The sequence below is a fragment of the Condylura cristata genome, unplaced genomic scaffold (genome assembly GCF_000260355.1).
Source record: "Condylura cristata isolate star-nosed mole 26May11 unplaced genomic scaffold, ConCri1.0 scaffold00003, whole genome shotgun sequence".
Classification (NCBI taxonomy): Eukaryota; Metazoa; Chordata; class Mammalia; order Eulipotyphla; family Talpidae; genus Condylura; species Condylura cristata.
The window spans coordinates 33,115,611-33,138,433 of record NW_004567104.1 but is presented as its reverse complement, the minus strand read 5'-3'; the positions used below and the strand labels follow the sequence as shown (position 1 = coordinate 33,138,433).

General features: G+C 36.5%; 1 protein-coding gene across 1 annotated transcript; it reads right to left on the bottom strand.

The window, feature by feature from the left end:
• Positions 1-5: 5 nt before the first annotated feature.
• Positions 6-22,823, bottom strand: CCDC58 (coiled-coil domain containing 58). The gene is made up of 5 exons (XM_004675164.2): positions 22,752-22,823; positions 15,349-15,474; positions 9,744-9,890; positions 5,654-5,713; positions 6-3,904 (listed from the first exon to the last, which is right to left on the bottom strand). The coding sequence occupies exons 1-5, from the start codon at positions 22,800-22,802 to the stop codon at positions 3,854-3,856; spliced, it is 435 nt and encodes a 144-aa protein (XP_004675221.1). The 5' UTR covers positions 22,803-22,823; the 3' UTR covers positions 6-3,853.

Sequence of the window (22,823 nt, the reverse complement as noted above, 5' to 3'; positions counted from 1 at the left end):
TTTGAGAAACATAAAAACAGGACACTAATTCACAGGCCACTTTATATCTTAAACATGTATCAAGAGAATGTTATCTTTCACAAATGGAGATATACAAAAAGGACGTCTCTTATTGAGGCAGTTACAAGGTTTTTATGTGCACACACATTGCTCACGTGGAAAACCAATTTTGTGAGGGCTGTCATGGAGTCAAATTTACAAAAATCACATGAAATGAATTAGAACTCTTATCTAAGTCTTTACATAGTTTATACTTCCAGTATTGGAAATGGTGCAAAGATGAAATGATTGGCATAGCAAATTATGAAAAAAATACTCGTACCAATTTAAAAGAGACAAGTAAACAAGACAACAAAAAAGAAAAATTGACATGTGATTGTGCTACAAGGATAGATTATGGCCAGTTGCACAAGAGGTAACTCATAAAATCTGGCTGACTTTCACAAGCATTAACTGTATTTTGAACTCTTGCATCACAAAGAAGTGTTTAAAAAAATACAACCTGCTTTTTCCCTTATACGCCTCAGAATATATGTTCACATTCATTTTCTACATGGTACATTTTCTACATGGTATTTCTTGAAACTGAAATTCTTTTATGGCTCAAAACACACCAACAAGAGCATTCCCTATTAAATACCCGCATTGTTTGTGCCATGTTATTTGGGGTATGCAGAAATCCATTCCATATGCATTCACTACAGACCACAAACAATACCAGTGATCAAATCCACCACCATTGTCTATCTTCTTATCCCACCATATACATAATTCTTTTTGAACCAGTCTGTGACTTCACTGGCTTCCTCAGCCAAACTTGGCTTTCATTCACTAAAAGCCCCGGGAATTTCATCAGCTGGAAAGAGGAATGCTAATGAAGAAACAAATGCATTTGGAAACTGAGGTTTTCATCCTTGCTTCTGTATCATGTTCTATCTACACATTTGAATCTTTAGCCAAATACACTAGGTGGAAAGAACTTTATTATTGACATCTTCAATTTCACCAAATCTATTAAGAGTTTTGCATTTCCAGTCTTTAATACACAAATGAGAGGGTATGTTCCAGAATTTTTGGATCCAACAGACGCATGGTGTACAGTTGATTAATATAACATTAGGAGTTTTGAATGTACCATCCACTATCCAAAGTGAAGCTTGCACTAGTTTTTATGTTAGACCTAGTAGTGAATGTGAGTTTATCTTCAAATTCCTGAGTTCACCATTAAATATTTTCTAACACTGGGGCAGCCTTTATATCAGCAATATCTTCTATTTAAAAGGTTGCTGCTCTTGCAGAAATACTTTTATTATTTGACAAAAGGTGTTTTTTGAAGACAAGCATGATGCTATTTGTTAAGTAAATTGTACATGATTGAATGTGACAGGCAGATCTCTTGTGTTTCACCTGTTTTTACTTCCAACTATGATCTTTCAAACACTGACTGCAGTTGGCTTTGGAGTGTGATTGTGGTCTAACCCAATTTTGAAGATTTGGGCTTCCAGAATTTAAATATTTGGGACTTTTTTACCATTTGGGATTGTAACATCATGCTTTTAGACTTCAGAGACACTTACAGGATTTCAACATTTGGTATTATGTCGTTGGGGATTGTCTTTCAGGATTACAATCAGACTGGAGAAAAATTTTTTTTAAATGGCTTATTAGTAACCTTCCTTTTTGTTACATGGACTTCTAAATAGATGTTTTGAAGACAAGGGCATTGTAATGTTCTCCAGTCAGCTGAAAACCGTTACTTGGCACTCACTTTCGACTCTCCACCCCAGTCCCTGCTTTTTTTTCTGGGGGGGGGGGGAGGTTGGAGGAGAGGGGAGGGAAAGCAAGAGGAACTTCACCAGCTTTCAGCATATTATTTACTTCTTTACTATTGTCTCCCTTTACTACATATAAGATCTTTGAGAACAGTTTTACCTGTTTAATTTAGTAATGTTTTTGTAGTGGCTAATAGAGCCTAGACTCAAAGGTTAGAATTAGCAAAATTGATTATTATCTACACTTCTTGTAGGACTATCTTTTGTCCTGCTGAGGGTCAAAGGAATCTCTGCACTTCTATACATTCCCTTTCCTGTCAACATTTTACTGATGCTTCAGCAACAAAACCTACAAACTGTTGTAAAGCAGCAGTTATATACAAGACGGTTTCAGCAAGCAAATCAACTCTCAACAGCAACACACCATCCATTTCTTACTTGAGGCTTTAAATACCATTCACCACAAACACACCAATATTCATTTATATTCACACCTCTGTGCACATTTTTAATGTTATATTGTAATGAAAAGGCATTCTACAACGTAGTCGGGTGAGTTAGGTGGTACTTTTTAGCAGATCCGAAGTTCTATAAAGGTTATCAGGAGTCCTTCATAAGGACAGTTTCTGAATTCTCCCTGAGCATCCAGATCTTTGCTAAGTCCTGTTTCATTTTTGCCATGCACCCTTACAATTCACTCTTCAATCCAGTAATTAGTCAACTTTCTGCCAGTTAACATTGGTATCAAAGTCCTATAGAAAACCTACTTCACTGCTGGTTTTAAATTTCTTCTTGTTGAAACTAGGTCATAATTTTGTCCCCAGCAACAGCTAACGGTATCTGACTCCCAGTTGACTGTTCAAGTTTTGTTTATACCATTTATTATCGCTGACTGTCAAACAATTTGAGGGGGGAAATTCATACTCAAAAGCAGCCCATAACACAGGTGTTCAACTTACCAGATGGCTTCTGTCTGAAGCCTCAAGGGGCACAGAATCTTAATTTTACAAAACTTTTAAAAGCACGTCATCTGACTTACCACAGAAAAGGAAGTGAAATTCCAAGAATCGAAAGGACTCCTTCCACACAGTTGCTAATTTGAAGAGGGGTGGAAAGAACAATCAAAAAATATGGGCAGTTTCCAGTAGCAGAGTAGCGCAGAGAAATGGGAACTTCAGCCTTACAATCACAAGGAATTCTGCCAACTGAATGAGTTTAGCAGCAAACTCCTCCCAGCCCAGAGACTTGTTGGACTGACAAATTGATTTCAGCCTGTTGATACCCTAAGCAGAGAGCCCAGTCAAGTTTGCCTGAATTTCTGATCCATGGGACTATAATAAAGAGGTATGATTTTAAGATGCTAAATTGCATAACAGAAAACTAATCCAATCATGCTTACTAAAATGTGTTTTTTGCAATAATGAAATGTTACAATTACAGATTTTTAATGATGCATTTAAATATTATGCAATCCTTTTTAAATCTCCTTTTCTGAATTTGTTTTACCATTTCCCTTTTCACTGTCTATGGAAATACTGTCCAGGCAATACATTACACTCAAGTTCAGTTTATGCATATGAAAATAAAATACAGTACTGAGAGAAACTTTCTTTGGACAGTATTTAAAATGTTAAGTATTACTTAAAAGCAATAAACCCACAAAAATATATAAAGGGTAAAATTGCCAGTGACCAAAAGAGTTAATGTCCATGACAATAAATTATAAAAATCAAAAAAGGCACAATACAAATCAAATAAGATATTGAAATTACATTCAAACCCTTCTTTAAGATCTATTATTGCAACCTGGAAAACAATCAAATAAATATGTACGCTGAGTCAGAAAATTATTTTAATAGTTACAAAACATTTTTTTTTTTACAGAATCAGTATAAAATAGCAGTTGATTTCTCCATAATTATCAGAATTATTTATACTTGAGGTCTTGGTTAAGTAGGGCTGAAATCAACCAAATGTCTTGGACTGTTGGCTCAGAAATCATTCTAGGATGTCCACCTTGCCAATGTCTGTGATTCTTAGCTCTTCTGAGATGATTCGGTCCGTTTAAAAACAGTAACCTCTTATTCATTCTTTGGAGGCTTGAAGTGAATTCGACAGCGTTCATTAAACACCTGAGATATTTAAACAGAAACAAAAGTAGTTGAGTCACCCCATATAAATAGGTCTAGAATTAAATTACATTTGGCCTTAGTTGGGAGAATACCATTTACCCCCAAATCAACAGATTTAGAAACAGAGAAGTTTCCTAAAGACCAAACTGACTTACTAGTGCTAAGAGCACAAAGAACAGAGAAGGCCTTGATATCCATTTGTAAATAATTTTAATATTTTGGTAAAATTTAAATTACTCAAGGAAAAATCATCACAAGTTAGTTCATGAAAATATACTTTAAACATTTTTTTGGACAATTAGAAAAAAAAAAATCTAAAGTTTAAGGGCTCTCCCAGGTAGTGCAACTGGTACACAGCACTATGAGGCTATTACAGCCATTGCAGCATAAGTTCAATCTCAGGCCAGGGAGCTGACCCACAAGGCGCAGCTGACGTCTCCTGGCCTGCCCGCTGCTCCCCTCAGCAATGTACTTCAGTGTATCTGCAGGTTCTGCTCCCCTCCCTCACCCTTCCCCCCAACCTCTGGCCTATACCCCAGCTCTGTATGCATAAATAAATATTTAAAAAATAAGTAAATAAAAAATAAAAAAAGTTTAAGATAAAGCTTTCTATATATGGCATAGGTTTTATTTAACTGTTGTGCTTTTTAAAATGAGTAGCCAGATCTTTCTCACAAATAGGTATGCTTGAAGGAAAGCCAGTTTCTTTGTTAAATTTTTTATATTATAGATATTAAATATTAAATTTAAATATATTTTTGTTCTATTAACCTGCTTTCTAAAAAACTAAACAAATATAAATGTCAACAGAATGTTCTATGGTCAAGTGCACATCATTACAGAACTGAATTCAGTAAAAATCTGTCTTGTTTCCTTTGCCATTGGAGTCAAGTCCCCAAAGACCTCTGTATAGTAGATATCTAGGAGCCTATCACTTATGTTTCCTTGATGTATTTTATGGTTTCAAGTCTTATGTCCAAATCTTTAGTCCACTGTGAGAAAACAGAGCCATCTATTCAATGGAATATAATGCAAGTATAAAAAATAAGAAAATTATGTACTAATTTGAAAAGTTCTCTAAGATATAGTAAGAGGAAAACACAAATGTGGACAATACATTTCCATTTGTGTAACAAAAGGGAAAAAGTGTGTGTGTATGTGTTGTGTATGCATACATACATACATACATGATACATACAATACATAACCTTAAAAATTTAAATAATGCAAACATCTGAAAAAATATATATCTTTACCGAGAGAAGAGAAATGAGGTGGCTGAAAGACAAGAGTAATCATTTTTATTGTGTGTTCTATAATATTAAAAAAATTAATCATATATCTAAAAATTGAGTGTCCCACTAAAAAAGGTATAAAAATAGCAAAAAATTTCAGACTTCAAGACATAAGTTGCAAATCATTTTTAAGTTTAAAAAAACAAGCCAAAAAAAAAAAAAAAAAAAAAAGAAAAAGAACTACATAGGGAGCTTTTAAGGTTCTAGTATTATTCACAGCTAAAAGAAAACATGTAAAAATGACATAGACTCTTTCTTTTTATAGTTGAACTTATGTTAGTTTCCAGCCCTGGCTTTTCCCTTAAGCTCTCAAAGCTCAGAGGAGGCTTTAGTTAGTGGCCCTAACACAGTCACTGGAATGATACATATTTTGTGGAGCCTCCCTACATTCTTTGCCTAAATGCCATTTCCAGTTTCCTTCTAGTTCTCTCTGAAAACCAACATTATTTTATACCTTCCAGCTCCTGTCATTTACCACTTCTTCAACATTCAATTCTGACTGCATCCATTTTAACTGCAAGGAAACAAAAAACAAGTCATGAAAATTTTAATATTAAGTTAAACTACTGTGTTTTTCCAACAACACCAGCTGTTTCTCTTGCATTCTTTTAATGGAATGATTTCCATTAGATTTTGGAGCCTTTAGCAGTGTCTTTTTACAATATATGATCAATTGTTGACTCTCACAGTGCCATGGTTCTCAATCTCTGTTGCAGATTACAATCACTTTGAAAGGTTTTAAAGAGATCAAATGCCCAGGTGGTTCACAGAAGAAATTTCAATGGCCAATAAACGTTGTTTAAATGCATGACCCTATATATGTATAAAGAAATGTAAATAAAGCCACAATATGACAAAAAAATTTTAATAAAATCTGGTAAAACATAACAGTGCAGGCACAAGAAAAGGTATACTTATGCACATTTTTAGTAGGAACATAATCTGTTGCAACCTCAACAGAAAACAGTTTGGTAAAATTTATCAAGATATTCTAGAACTCAGTAATTCCAATTCTAGGAGTATAAAACAGATCTGCAAAGACAGCACAAAAGAATAAAAAAGACAAGGAGGTGGCGAGCTGACTTAGGGAAAGACAAGAGTAAGGAAGGTGCAAGCATCTAGAAAGCACCATGAATTCCTACACCTTACCCATCGAGCCAGAGGTCTGAAGCTAAAAATGCTGAGGCTTTTCTAACTTTCTTTGTAACAATCAACCTAATTACTCTATCAGAAAAGTAGTTAATCCCATGGCCAGACCTAGATGGCAGGATCCATCCCACCCCGAGTCGCCTGTAACCAGAGAGATTTAGGAGGAAAATGTTAGCTGGCTTTAGGAAGAAGGCTTTTAAGTACTCAAGAAAATTAAGGCAGAAGTCATGAACTGAAGGCCGAGGTAAAACCAGGTCAAAAGTTAAGGCCAGACAGTAGATTGGAGAACAAATGCTAGAAAGCTAGGAAAACCATGAGTCTGGGACTCAGGCCAAAAAATCTTAACAGCCAGGAGTACAACTTGGCAAGAAGTTTGAGAAATGTGCATGTAATGTTAAGACTGAAACTTATTACTGACCCAATAGATCCCTGAAAACTCCATTCCGAGATTCAGGTACATGGGACTGACACTAAAAATCTGGAAAGAACTATTTCTGACATTTGGTCACTGTGGAAAAGTGAGCAGCCTAGAGAAGTTTACCCCGTACATCAAAGCAACATCAGTCTCAGATTTTAATCATCTACACAGGCCAGAAACCATTAAAGCCTCACTCTTGGATCAAAACTTGCACTTACTGTCAAAGATACAACAACTTCAAAGTATAGGCTCACTACATGCCACTAAGATAATTCATGACTACTGCCAAATATTTAAAAGGATGTCATTTAGAAATGGGTTTAGACTTATGCTGTCCTGTTCCAGAAGGAAGATTAAGGAGCAGTAATTAGATGTTAGAGGGATACAGATTTTTACAATATATATGGAAATCTTTGAACAACTACAACTGTCCAAAAATAGGAATGCACTGCTGGAAGATTATGAGTTCCCCTCCACCCCTAAGTAAACAAACAAAAGGTAAAAGTCAATGACGGGGGACATGTAATAAAAAAAAAAAAAAAAGACTAAAACAGCAAATATGAAGTTCCAGAGAGGCAGAAAGGAAAAAGGCTATTTTATATTGACTTTCTGAAAGTTGATATACTAGCTTTTATATACATTAGCTTAATTGTAACCAAAAGAAAACATAAATTATTAAAAATCAAGTCCACTTTATACACTAAAAAAAGACATGAGCAGTAGATCAGAGTGATATCCTTAGAGCTGTCTGCCTTCATATTCTATGCTTTTTGTCTTTCCTGCAGATATTACAGCCAACTTCTAATACAATTTCAATGCCACCAAGAAAATGCTACCTCTCATGTTTTTAGACTTTGGGTCTTAAACAAGTAAATTTCTCCACAAAGGCTACTAACAGGCAGTATCAACTATTTAGTTCCAGCAAGGAATGTGCAGTCTCTGAGTTAAGAATTTAGTACAGATGTAATTGGAATTTGATTAATCACAACTTGATACAAAACCAATGACTGAAGAAACCAGAGTCCAAAGAGATGGGTTAAAGACTCAGTTCTATCACTCACTAGCTGTGACATTGGAGGTGTCACTTAGTATCTCTCTCAGCTGCCTCATATGGAAAAGAGGTAGAGCTGGAATATCTCGAAGAGTCATCTCTTTCTGATTTTATAATCTTCAACTTATAAATGTCCTAATTTGTTTAAGTACTGATTATGGTTACCCTCTACTCCTACACATTAGCAGGCTAGAAAGCCTTTCATAATTCACTGACTGGTTTCTAAAACCTGTCTGCAAGTGACTGGTCCACTCTCTCTGGGCCCTAAAGGAACAGGAGCAAAAAAGACAGTTGAACAAATACTCAGTGGTTTTTGGACTTTGCTCTCTACTAACAAGAGTTACTCTATTCTTTATTTGACATAATTGCAAATAGCGATTTTTCCTTTCTGATTTAACAGCCCTGCTCTGCTGTTTCCTTTATCAATGCTTTCAAGAGTCTATTAAAATGTAACATCCAAAATTAACTAGATTTTAAGAAGTTCTATAGCATTTATCCAAAAGCTTTTATAAATGTCATGGGTAGAGTAATACAACCACTACAGATATGTCCACTGTCTGCAGAACCCACCACTGCCTGATGCATGAGCAGGAAGGAAATATAGGGCTGACAACAGTAATGAACAAAGAACAGAAAGAGAGTGGGTGAACCCTATAGCCAGTGAGAAATACTGAACGAGCGGAGTGACAGAAAATGCACACACCTGCATGCAGCTACATGAGCAGAGGCCTGAAACAAGGTCCCCTTTCCAAGTCTGGTCACATCTACTAAGTAAAGGCAAACCTCATGATTGTTGAATATGAGAAAGATGACTATATCCCACACTGAGTTTTCAGTCACCTACTGAGCCATCTTAAGTACAGATGTGATTCACTCACAGTGATCATAGAAGAAAAATCCCGAGTTTTAGGAAATACCAATGTGGTGTGTCTGTGTGTGTGTGCGCGCGCGTGTGTGTGTGTAAAGAATACAATTGCCTAAGATACGCTCACAATGGAAAATGGTTCTGAAAAAAAAAAAGGTGGTGTATGTGGGGGAGAGAGGAAGAAGACAGAACAGGAGAGAAGGAAAGGTGGAGAGAACGGACTGCATAGCAGGTTGGGCAAAACAAAGGATAGGTGGCCCTCCCTGGTGGCACAGCGGGTTAAAGCACTGCACTGAGAAGCTAAAGCCACTTCTGCATGAGTTCGATTCCCGCCTGCCCCGGAGGTGACCATATGGCGCAGCAGACCTCTCCTGGCCCGCCCGCTGCTCCCCTCAGCAGTGTACTTCATCGATCTGCCGTTCTGCTCCCCACTCTGTCTTTGGGGAAGCCTCTCGCCACCCCTGAGCCTCTGGCCTGTAGCCCAGTTCTGTATGTACAAATAAATAAATCTTTAAAAAAAAAAAAAGGCAACTGTAGATAAAGGGTACGTGGGAGGAATTTTTATAGTATCCTTGAAAGTTTTCTGTAAACTTAAAATTATATCAGAATAGAAGGGGGTGGAGGGTATATTATAATGCTAATGTATCTGGTTATAATTAAATATTCTATTTTTATAACTATAGAGGTGATAGCTTTAAGTTAAATTTCTGTTACATTTCAGCATACTTTTATAGAATGAAACCAAAATTAAGATCTTCAAAATATAAATACCATTAAAGAAACATTTCTTCTCAAGTCAAACTTCAAAAAGTAGGTATAAATGTGATTTCCCTAGATTTTCTGATGTAGTTTTCTCTTTGAAAAGAATATACAAAGGAATAAAAAATTATTACATGCTTACTAAAGCTGCTGCAATGCATATGGTTATAACCTTATGACAAACACATTAACTTACCAATTATTGTCCTGGTCCTTTTAAAAAGAAAAGTAAATTTACACTTTTCATATAAAAACTGTAGGCTAAGTTGGGGAAAGTTTCACCTCAGAAGTGGAGAACTTACCTTTGTTTGTTCTTTTCTAAGTTGTTTTAATAATGTTAAATCATCCAAATTCTTTTCTCTCTCTTCTCGGAGTTGTTTTACTACTGATGAGGTTTGAGCTATACAATTTTTTATAACTCTGTCCCTACTGGCATGAGCCTCCATCAACTAGAAGAAAAAAGGAATGAAAAGAGAAAAATCACATTATACTCCCAAACTTGTTTTAGTTCTTTAAAAAAATCTTATTTGTAGATTAGCGGTATTTAGAATTTTCTAACACAACTTTCATTTTTTTTTATTCTTCTGTCCTTCTGGTCCCTCTCTGTCCCCTAAGACAACTTTCAAAACCCAAATCTATGAAAGAGAAGATTGTGTAGAATTCCATAAATCACTCAGAACCAGCCCATAGGGCACTCGCTAAGGGGGAGGCGTGAATTCTGCCTCTTCCTCACTGCGCTCCTGGGGCTCCCACTCCTCCCACTGCACTCCCAGCCCCATCACCCCATCCGTGTGCGAGTTCCTCCTCTACCTGACACTCCCTCTCGTGTACCTTTGGAGGGGCTTCCTTTGAGGTTTTCCTCTTTTTTTACCTTTCGTATTTTTTAATAGGCCATGCTGTCACCATGTGCAATGTAGCCATGTAGAAGAAATTACAAACTAAGTCATGCACAGGAGCCTCAGTTACAATGAAGAGAAGCAAAAAGTGTTACATTTACTTATGAAAGACAGAATCCTGGCCAAGATTTGAAGTTTTAACAATTAACAAGGAAAAATTTCATATGAAACAGATTTGCATTACATCAATATAGTGATGATTCAAGGTAAGGATACCTGACAGATTAATAGCCCAAAATTTTGATGGTACTCCAAATATTTGGACAGGAAAAGCAGTATAACTTATATAATATGCACTTGTCATTATAACTAATGGTACCTAAAATGGAGCTTTACCTCCAACTAAAACTTAAGTGTTAACTTTGTTCCATGTAATCATGTAATAACACTCTTTCCTCCCTCTGAATATTTTAATGCTATGTTAGTAACAATTATAATAGGGAAAACCTAATCATTCTATATGTATTCTTTAAGCGATATAAAATACATCTCATAAGTTATAAAGGAATCTTATAGTTGCAAACCACTGGCCTAATAAACACCAGGAAAAGAATATACCTTTGCATTTCTTGACTATAAAACTAAAACTGTACCCAAGTGAACAGAGTAAAATTTTAAACTATCCAAATACCCTTTAACTTCACCTACAGTAAATTTCTCTAATATGCTAGCTTCTCCCATTGTAATGTTTACGATTCACAAAGGCAGTCTCAAGATCCTTATTTCATTGGCTAATATGCTCCTTCTGTTACATGTTTACTCCTTCAGGTACAATTACAGAAAATTATAGGGTCACTGAAGTTAGGGAACTACTTTTCCTAAAACAGAATAAAAGTTAACTCCTCAGAATTAAGCTTTCCCTGTTAACAGTATGAGAATGGTTAAATAATTTGCTTTTCCAGGCTTCAATTTCCTCTTTTATTAGCTATAGATTATGAATAAACTGCTGTACTTTCTATCTCTAAAATTTAAGGGTAATGTGACTTGATTCACAGCTCTGATGCCAGATGCTCATCACTTAGCTATTTTGTTTACTCCCTTGTCCCCCCAGCAATTGATGAAATAGCACTAGCACCAACTGGAGATATGTCACAGTATTTTTCTATATATACAGAAACATTTTTAAAAAGTAAAATTCAAATTGTGTACACTCTATTGAAATGTTCAATATTTTACTTTTAGTCTCTGTCAACACAAAGCTATCTTCTTTGGTTGGGTTTTCCTCACTACTTCCCTCTTTAACCAGGCCCATTCCTGTGGATACACCTGCCTACCATTCCTTCAAATGAGTGACACCGAGAACCTACTCCCGTATGGGCAGTCATGAGCGCACAAATCATCTTCACCTCTTTGTTATCACTTGTTAAGAATGGATTGATCCATGGGGATTCCAAGTAAGATGGAAAAAGGCCCAAAATGATGTAAAAATAAACTATTATTAAAAAAAATAAAATTTAAAAACTTAAAAAAGAACGGATTGCATGATTAGCTTTCAATAAAATTCAGAACTAAATGGTGTATGTGAAGGAATATGCATGGCTCTAGTACAAGTATATCAAAGAAATGAGAACATTTGATAACTAATAATAGACTGTTACATAAGCCACGAGAAGCCTCTCTGGTGGCCAGAAATTAAGTGTCAGCGCTACCACTGTGAATGCCCACCTGACAGTCTGTGTTGGTCTCCTGCCAGGGAGCTGACCCACATGGCACAGCAGGCCTCTCCTGTCTCACCCACTGTTCCCTCAGCAGTGTAATTCAGTTGATCTTCCTGTTTTGCTCCCAGCTCTGTCTCTGAGAATCCTGTCTCCTCTCCACCCCAGCATTTCTGTGCTAATCCCAGTTCTTCTATGCAAAATAAATAAAAATCTTAAAACAAAACAAAACACAAGCCTACTAGAGAAAAATGTAGCACTAAACCAGGTTTAGTTGATTGACAATACATAATGCTCAAGGGTTTGCTCACATGAGAATTATTTGATATGTAAGAGCTTATCAAAGGAGAAGTGAAGTAAAAGCGATGCCTCTAGTTATAGGAGAAAAATCCCTAATAATACCCATATTATAACCATACTTCCTTTGGTTTGGGGTAAGCAATTCTGAAATGAAGGCATTTGGGGTGGGACAGAAGAATGATTCAGAAGGTAACAAAGGGGGTGTACCTAAGACTTCTCTCAGTTTTTTACTTTATTTTAGCTGAGCCTTAAGGATTTCTTTTGGTATAAAATTTTTTTACCTATCTTTCAATCATTAATTTAAAACAATGTTTTTTATTTTTTAATATTTATGTGTGTGAGTGTGTGTTTCACATCATTGTTCATTTTTGTACAATGTTTGATCTCTCCTCTCAGGTATAGTCCCTGTAAAATTCCCATCAGCAAACCATTGTGAACCATCACTAGTCTTGTGCTCTTCCCTCACCTCTGTTTTAACCCTTCTCCCTCCTCCCCTGCTGAATGTCTCCAATTTATATTTGCCTACTAGTTTTGTCTTTTTTCCTGATCCCTTATTTAAAACAATGTTTTTTGATAGGATCTGTGCATTCTGCAAAACTGAAATTATGGCAGGCTCAGAACTGAGGCCCAATTCTACTTCACTGGTATCAAAAAGTATTTCAACTCTTACACTTGCTTGCATGGGTAGACTGAATTTTTAACCATAAAGGGGAATTACTTTGCTGGTCTTACACGTTAAGACTCTAGCAGTGAAAGCAACATAAAGAGATTCTAAACTATACCCCACCCATTCTCCATGACTGGAGAAGCTAATGTTAAGTCATGTGATAATTTGTAAGTTATAAACCTGGAAAAATAATAAATGAACCAACAAATATAATAAATGAATGAATGAATAAATAAAACAATGCTTTTTGCCTTCAAGGAATATACAAAGTCAATGATCTTCAAGGAATATACAAGTCAATGATTTTCCTGACTCTAGTTTCTTGGTGTTTTTCTTTCTAGAAGAACGGTTGATTCTAAATTAACTCCACATTCTCATTTCCCAAACATCATTTCATTTAGTACCCTGACAATGACTCTTAGTTTAGTCATCATTAAAAACAAAATATTAGCAAGTTTCTATCATGGTATTTTTTGTTTTAAATCTTCCTCCAGAAGTCCTGTCTAAAGAATATAAGCAGAAGCATTCCATTTAAACATATATACCAAAAGTTCATTACATTAAAGAAATACTACTCTAAATTAATCACTATGGCACCAGTAACTATTTTGTATTTGCTAAGCACTGTTTCAAGTTCATAAACTTCTTCTTGTTCAAAGCTGATTTATGTGCTTGTAGTCAGAATAAACAATGTGAAGTTAAAAAATTTTCAGATTGAAGGGAGTATGCTTTAATAAGGGGATTAAAATTTTTTAATTTTTACCAACAGTGTACTTTAAGCAGAATTTCTGAAATTAGTGGTTCAAAATAACTTTATTGATCATCTATGAAGAAGTATTATCATTAGAGAGTGCAATTATTCATTCCTTGGCCACAGAAGGGAATTCAAGGACTAAAATAAATTGGGGTGACCATGAACAACCTGGTTATTTCATAGAGTTCCACTTCTTAACCAAGACAATACTTAAAGAGAACTCAGTGGTACTTAGTGGCATGGACATTCTGCTACAGGGCAATTATCTTTATCTAGTGCAAAATACATGGTAACAGCCCTTCATATGATGTTCACAGTGTTGGAGCCATTTAGGATGTAGACAGAGAAAAACCCAAACATAACTATTTCCAGAGCAGAAAGGTCTCAAATTTAGTATGCAAGGTTTTTCTAATTCAACAAAGGGACAAGTAATAATAAGAATTAGTAATAGTAACAGAAGCAGCCAGCATTTATATAGAGAGTAAGTACTTTAACTCAAATAATCCTCTAACAACTCTAAGAAGTAAGTACTGTTATAACACAATTCTACAAATGACAGAGGTGATAGAACATGCTTAAAGCCAAGCATTTAGGAAGTAGCAGAGGTGGGATTTAATCTAGTCCCAGAATACATGGTGTTAATTAATCATTAATTAATCATTATACTACAAACTTCTAAGTAGATAAACTCTAAAACAAAAGCAAGTGAACAGATTATAGATGACATGAGCATTGAGGGAAGTCGCCATAAATTTCTAGTTCCTCAGATAGAGCTACTCCAAGAAACTAAGTAAATTATTGAACAACCTCAAAATAAACAAGGACGGAGACCCACATTCTCTACTCCAATGCTAGATTGTTTTCATTAAAATCCACAACCTTGAGATTTTCTCAAGTCATAAAAATTACCTGATCACTAGCAAGATAATATAAAAGCGGAAAGTGTCTGCAGTTACTGTCCTAAATTCAATCAGTATAAATATCCAAAATTGATTCTTTTTTATAATTGAGAAATGAACTTTAGGTGTTAGGTAATGCTTTTTTTTTTTTAATAAAATTATGAATCTAAATAACAATCTTGTGGTATAGCCTAAAAAAGCAAATGCCATTTGAACTTTAGTTCCTAAATTCACGAAGATATAATTGTATAAAAATATTTAGCTTCATCTTTATTTCTTTCTGCCTTTGGATATTTAAAAATAATAATAAAGAAAATTTTTAAGAAGCATGCAAAATATATACTCCAGACACCCAAATCCTGGATAAGGACAATTAGTCTGTGGCTTTTCAAGGAGCATTAACAGATGTGGAGGGTTTTCATTCTTATATCAGCTGTCTGGCTTCCTAGGATTAATTCTTTTGAAGCATTTCCTCTTGCCCCTCTATTTCACTTTCTCCTTCATTTTTTTGCACATACAATTTCCTTAAAGTAAGGCTGCCCATGAGGGGGCAAAAAACAACTGCTATCATTTCTACAACTATCTTATCAGACTTGTAAACATGATGACATGTTTTCTTCAGTTCCTTTGGGTTGTTGCTGTGTCCACAGTTTAATTAATATCAAATGATTTCTTACTTTGCTGCAAAGAAAGCCACAAAAGAAGTACAAAAGAAAGACTCAAAAGATGCACTTACAGACTCATAAAGTTGTTTACAGGTTTGGCTGGCATCAATTTTCCCTGCAAAGGAAGCTGTTGGAACCGTTGTATTTAATTCATGTACTATTCTGTCATCAATCGTCCTCATCACCTTGAGTAATTCCTATATATATTTAAAATAAAAAAATAATAACCTGAATGGAAAAGTTAAGTGATTAAAAAAAGAAGCATTTAAGCAAAAAGTACAGCTTTGGATATTTTACAACTCTTTTAAGTTAGGAGTGAAGAAACCAGGCCAATACAGTGTTACCCAGGAAAACCTTTATTTTTATTTTTATAAGGACAGGTAGAATATCTACCAGTAATTCTAACAATGGGCACCGTCTCTATTTTCTTGGCTCCAAAGAAAAGCTGTGAGAAGAGACAGCACTGGAGCCATATTAAAATAGGACTAGAGAAAGCCACCTATTTGAAATGGGATTGAACTCCTGGACTGGGCCAAGCTACCAACATTCCAAGAAATCAACAAGAAAAAGAATATTGCATTTGAAAGGACTAATAAGGACTAAAAGGACTTTGTGACCACCTGACTATTTACCTTGTGATTCTTGCCTCTGATTGTTACAGGGCAGGGAGAGGGGCACCACTGAACAACCCCCGAACCTGCCTGCTCTAAATACATCAGTAACTGCTATCTGTCACATCAAGAAAAGACATATTAAGACCTTTAGTGGAAAGAAACTTTAATACAATGAGTGTGCAATTCAGAAAAGACAAAGAATACAATTTCGAAACCAAACATCCAAAGTCACCAGCCTCCTCAAGGGTAAAAGTCTACCCAAAAGTCCACCCTTGCTTGGCCCAAGCAAGGCCTGAAAGCCTGCCGCAGTCGTAAGCCCCTTCTGGTGGGGCCCAGAGAAAATGGTCAGACATGGCCAGACAAGTCTGGGAGGAAAAGAGCAAAATCAAAATCAAGATAAACATTACCATCGTCACCTCCCTACAGGTCTCTCACCCACATCTGTTTCACCCAGTCTAGGACCAGAAACAAACAAAGTTTCTTCATGTCTCTCTGCTCCATGTGACTCCCTCAGGAAACTTCTGGCTCTCCATCCTGCTTCCTCCTTCTTCTGAGTCCTTCTCTCCACAGCTCATCTCCACCCTCCTCTTGGGTGGGGCAGGGAACCTGAAACCTCCCCTTTTCCTGGGGACCACCCAGTCACAATATTATTACCTCACCCTTCTTTTTCCCTCCATGAGAACCTGGATTCCTCCCTCTGCCTAAATCTGTGTACCCTGAACAGCAATTCTCTGCTATTCCCAAATAAACATGTTAGCTTCCCTACTAATTTTACTTAGAAGGATGACAAGGTAAATCTTGTTTTATTAATGTTAAAACCCCATTTGCGGGCCCTCCCTGGTGACACAGCGGGTTAAAGCACAGCACTAAGAAGGTAAAGCCACTTCAGCATGAGTTCCATCCCCGCCCTGGAGGTGACCCACATGGCGTGGCAGACCTCTCCAGACCAGCCCTCTCTCCTGACCCAGTGCACTTTGTTGATCTGCCTGTTCTGCTCCCTACGCTGTCTCTGGTGAATCCTCTCTGGTGAATCCTCTCACCACCCCTGCACCTCTGGCCTGTACCCCAGTTCTGTATGCATAAATAAATAAATCTTTAAGAAAAACCTATTTGTCAAACAGTGCAGGCTCTTTCCATCTACAGCACATAGCCAACAAAGGGTCCCATCAACCTTGATTGTCACATACTCAACAAAACAATCAGTGTAATTGCCTGCTCTACCCCTCTTTCTCTATCACTGTAAAAAGTGATGCTAGTGGCCCTCCCTGGTGGCGCAGCGGGTTAAAGCACTGCACAAAGAAGCTGAAACCAGTTCCTCATGAGTTCGATTCCCGCCTGCCCTGGAGGAGATCCACATGGCGTGGCAGACCTCTCCTGACCCGCCCGCTGCTCCCCTCAGCAGTGTACTTCGTCGATCTGCCTGTTCTGCTCCCCGCTCTGTCTCTGGTGAATCCTCTCACCCTCTGCATCTCTGGCCTGTACCCCAACTCTATATGCATAAATAAATAAATCTTTAAAAAAAAAAGTGATGCTAGGTTGAAAACTTTTGGAAACATATATATATAACAAACTACCAGTAGTGATTAACTTGCAGATATTAATCTTTAGCTTTTTATTGGGTTTAAGTATTAATTTCGTAAGAAGTAAGACAAAACATGCCACTAGAGAAGAATTGAAAATCTGTTCCCAGTTTCTTGGCCACAGAACAAGTGGGAATTACTTTTACCTTTTCTTAGTAACCCTACCTCACATTTCCCAAGAATTTCCCCACTTGAAAAAGATTCAGCTCTCAAAAATCAAACAGAGGTAAAGTAACCTAAAGGACCAAGATTAGAAAGATTGGTGAGCACACCTACAGGGTATAATCCCTTTCCCCTACTTCTTTTTTATTATCACTAAAAAATGGCAAAGCATCACTAGATTCTGTCTCTAGAGAGCATAAACTTTAGAGAATGTTATAAGTTTACATGCTCTTATGTATATGTATATGCTCTTATGTATATGATAGAGAAAGAGGGGTAGAGCAGGCAATTACACTGATTGTTTTGTTGAGTATGTGACAATCAAGGTTGATGGGACCCTTTGTTGGCTATGTGCTGTAGATGGAAAGAGCCTGCACTGTTTGACAAATAGGTTTTACTTGAAAAATCAAGAGAATAGAAACATGTATTATTAGGAATATACTTATTACTGAAAACAAGCTGACACTGAATGTCAATGTGTGTTAAACACAACTTTGCTTGATCTCTGTTCAACATAACTTTCCTTTGCAAACCTATAAATCCACCATTGAGAGTACCTTTCATGTTTTTCTTCATCCAATTGTTAAAATAAAAGCATTTATTGTGACATTTTTTAATTAGAAAAAAATTAAGTCATCTAGTTAGGCATTATCAATAATTGAACATGCCTCTTGGAATTATTTCTATTTTTCTATTCTGAATACCTTTGTAAAACGAAGGTACTATGTAACATTTTAAATATTATACAATGAGTGTTTTGCCCTTGTTACTGAAAATGCCTTGAAGATATTTTTAATAGCTACATGTATTTTCTACCCTCTGCAGGTACCATAGCTTATCTTGCCAGTCATTAATGAATCTAGATTGTGTCCAATTATAATAACTGGTTAGGCCATTCAATTTAAGTTTGCAGCCCAGATTCTGTTTCTATCAGCCTGACTTTTTAATTAGCAATTTACTGGCCTTTTCTAATCTCAATACAGAAGTAAACCGCTTGTAGGAGGTGCATAATTCAGACAAATGAAACACAGGCAAAGGTCAGATCCAAAACCAGTTCAACTACACTATCTTATCTCCTCTTCAGCACCTTTTTTTGTCAGTAGTATCACTGATAAAATTTCATCATTAATGAAACATTATATAGTCTGACATAGCCTAGAGTTCTTTACTCTGAACTTTAACCTGTTTTTAATATGATCATTAGCTATGTAGCCATATTTCCTACCAGTAAAACAATGTGAACATACCATCAAGTTTTTTTATACAGTGATGAGAATTTACCTGTATTAGGTCTGTAACAGAGTAATTAATTTTAGTCTACCAATGATATCTAGCAAATTTCAGTCTACCAAATGTAGGACAACAAATATTTAAACTCCATAGAATCATTAACATATGTTATGAACTTGGTTTTTAATATAACATATCCATAAGATTATTTTGAATAAATTGTGAATTTAGCTCCACAGTCACATTAGCCATATTTCAAGTACTCAAAAGACACATGTTGCAGTGGCTACCACACTGGCTAGCATAAATGTCCCCTATCACAGAAAGTGCTATTGGACAGTATTGAATCTGAGAAAATAGGACAAACTTTAAACTGATAAATGTACTTGTACAGGAATTGTTGAGCACTATAAACTAGTGTTAAAAGTGGCAGAAAAGATAGTAGAAAAAGCTAAAGGTAAGTGGGGGAGGGGAGTAAATTTCCTTCAAAACTGCAAAGGGAGAAAGAAGGAAAAGAATTACAGTCTCAGTAGGTACCCTATTCTTTACTTTAGACTCCAAAAGCTTGGGTGATACTCACAGACAGGGACCAAATGGAGTTCATGCAGGTACAAAAGTGTTGTTATTAAATCATTTGTATCATGATTTGGGAATGACACAAAATAATTGTCTGTACCTAATTACCATACTACTCAAAATCAGTTACTGACTGGTATCTGATGTCTAGCTTCAATAGTATTCCACTCACAGAAATTCATCAAGAAGGTAACTGGAAGAGGCCCCTGAGCAGACATCATACACAACAAAGGCACACAAGTTCAGAGGTAACAGATAGGTTAAGGTGAAATGAAGTTAGAAGGGTGAGGCTCTAATCCTACAGAACGGGTATCCTTAAAAGAGAAAGAAACCAGAGCTAGCTCTACCTCTGTGCATAGAGATGACGCAGGTACTTAATAGTGGTAATCTGCAAAGCAGGAAAAGAGGCCTAATCAGAACCTAATCAGACTCTTGGACTTCAGGCCTGTAGAACTGCAAAAAGCCAATTTGATTGTTTAAGCCATCCAGTCTGGGCTACTTGTTTGGCAGCCCTAGCAGACTAAGACCCATAATTTTTTGCTGTTTAATGCTACAATGGGGTTCCAGACAATTTTTTTTTAAACTTTTTTTCTGGATTTTGTCTCATTTTGGAAACAGGGTATTTTCCAGGCATGCTTAGTCAACTTTTATAATAGTAAAGTAAAATTTGCAAAATTAAAAAATTTTAAAAATCTTAAACTACCAAGCATGCACAATATAGAACAGTCAGAATACTTGTTTCAAAGCAGAACAGGGGCCCTCCTTGGTGGCACAACAGGTTAAAATGCAGCACCATGAAGCTTGCTGCAGCTGCTTAGGAGTTTGATTCCTCAGACAGGCCAGAGAGGTGATCTTCATGGCCTGGCAGACCTCTCCTGACCAGCCAGCTGCTCCCTTTAGCAGTGTGTTTAGTCAATCTACCTGTTCTGCTGCCTTCTCTGCTTCTGGTGAATCCTCTCACAAGCCCACACCACCCACGCCCCACAACTCTGGTCTGTACCCCAACTCTGCATGCACAAATAAATAAATCTTAAATTAAAAAAAGCAGAATAGGAGGAAGGATACAGACAGGAATTGCAAGGGTGAAAAGGGGAAGAGGGAACTTTGGTAGGTGATAGTATTATTATGTTAATGAAAGTTTGCAGGATACATGTATATAAAAGTCAAAACTTAGTTGAATGATGAACTTTAGATTTGTGCTTTTCACTATATGCAAGTTTTAGAGAAAGTAAAATACTGAATGCTACTTATGATAAGCATGGTACAATACTTATGGGTAAAAAGTATGGCTGTTTATAACTTATTTCGAAAGATGAAACAATAAAAGGTGAACTGATGGGTAAACTGAAAAATGGACATTTGACAAATTAAATATGGCAAATAACTAGATTCTAGCTGATGAGTACATGAGTTCAAGTGGATGTGAGATATTTTTCCAGAGTGTTAAGTCTTGGAAAATTTTTTTCAACTTTCCTATAGTGTTTCAACATTTTCATAACATTGAAAGGCATCTAATCTTTATAATGGAAGTACATGATCCTGTTCTTCTGCCATAGTATTCAGTGTACAGTTTTTCACAGTTATGTACCCCCATAAAATGTAATGGTTTCATAGGATTAAAAACCTTTAATTTGTGAGTATGCCAGTTAACTACATTTTATAATTTTACCAAGCTCACCTAAACCTACACGTCATACATTTTTACAGCACTTCACTTGCATTGTTCTGTACCTCTGAATCAATAAGAGGCAAATGTTCTTGTACTCATTTCTGATGTTAAATGGCAATCCATGCCAGCTCTTGAAAACTGATCTTCTGATTTTTAAACTGGGTGTTCTCTATTGTAAACCACACATTTGGAAAAGTCCTAGAGAAACTACCCACAAACTTCTCACAGGTTTCACTAACTAGACTCATTTTATCACCTATTTCCTTATATTCTCTCTGTGAATGGAATGGTTTTGCAAGACAGTTTAGCTTTTACTCTACTTATCTTACTGACCTTCCAAAAGAAAAATTAGTGTTCTTTAGTCACTGTCTGTTTAATTAGATATGAGAGCTTTTGAAATTTGGCTTTAGGGATTCAATAATTATAGAGATAAAAGCAATTTTAAATGTTATTTAACATACTCTAATTGTGCCAGTTCAAAAGTTAATTCCCCAAGTGAGTAAGTGATAAGTTCAAGGGCTCTTTCCCATGTATTTTAAGGTTATCATTGCTCAATTATTTGAGTTCAGTAACAAGTTAAATCATAGTAACAAGAACAAGCCACAAATCGAACAATTAACTTCATAACTTCTTTGTTTTAATCTGAATAGTCTTTTTGCTATCCTACTTAGGATTTTTGCAAGTAGTAGTATTTGTTGGGCACTCTGATCACATCTGAAGTCAGTTGTTGTCCTGATATACTAAAAACGTAGCTTTAGAAAAAAGGGTGCAAATAATGACGGAAAGATACCTAAACTTCTTTTGGCTAAATGATGTTTGTGAAATAATTCATCTGTGGAGACTCCCTACAAAACGATGGTCAAAGCACAAAGCTTACTACAGAAAGGTCAATGACTTTGCAATATCTTTAGTTAAAAGCACATTTGCACGGCCATAATCATTTAATTCATTTTTTTAATTCTTATTATCTACAGCAGCACTTTTATACCTGCATCGGAACAGACAGCTTTCACAACAACTTGGTAAAAATCCAGAACCCTGTTCTTCAATTCATGGATTAATAATTAGCCCTAAAAGTTTGTTGTTTGAATATATAAAAGAAACAGGCTTTCTTAAATGTAACCTTTTCTTTAATGGTTAGAAAGGCAGTAGCATTGCAGTAGTACTGGACTGAAGTGCCCTTCCAAGGCTCCAAATATTCTTTCCCATCAAAATAGTAAAACTTAGACCAAGATTTTTGTTTTCTCATCAGGTAGATCGGACTTCCTTCACTTTGTTCTTGTTTACAAATGCTAACTTTAAAGTTGGAGGGGAATAACAGAGGCTAGGCACTGAATTCAAGATAGTTATACTCCCTACCCACCGGACTCGAACTCGGCTTCACCACAGCAGAACCACCCGGAGGTCCCGATGTGGTTATCCAAAGCCGGGCAGCCCTGGAAGAACCATGACCCCCCTCCCAGCAGCCTCACTCCTTAACGCCAAGCCCGCGCCCCCCGTGACCTCCAATGGCTCGAAAAGTGAGCCTTGAACTCTCCGCTTCTTCCACAACTGGCCCACACTCTCTCCCCAGTCCAGAGCGGAGAACAGGGTTCGGGGACAAAAAGAAGGATAGGTCTGCAATATGAGGAAAATCCCATCACCTGGAACTCCGCGAACTCCTCACAGTTCACACCGCCACTGGGCGCCGCCATATTGGACGAGCTCTAGGCCCC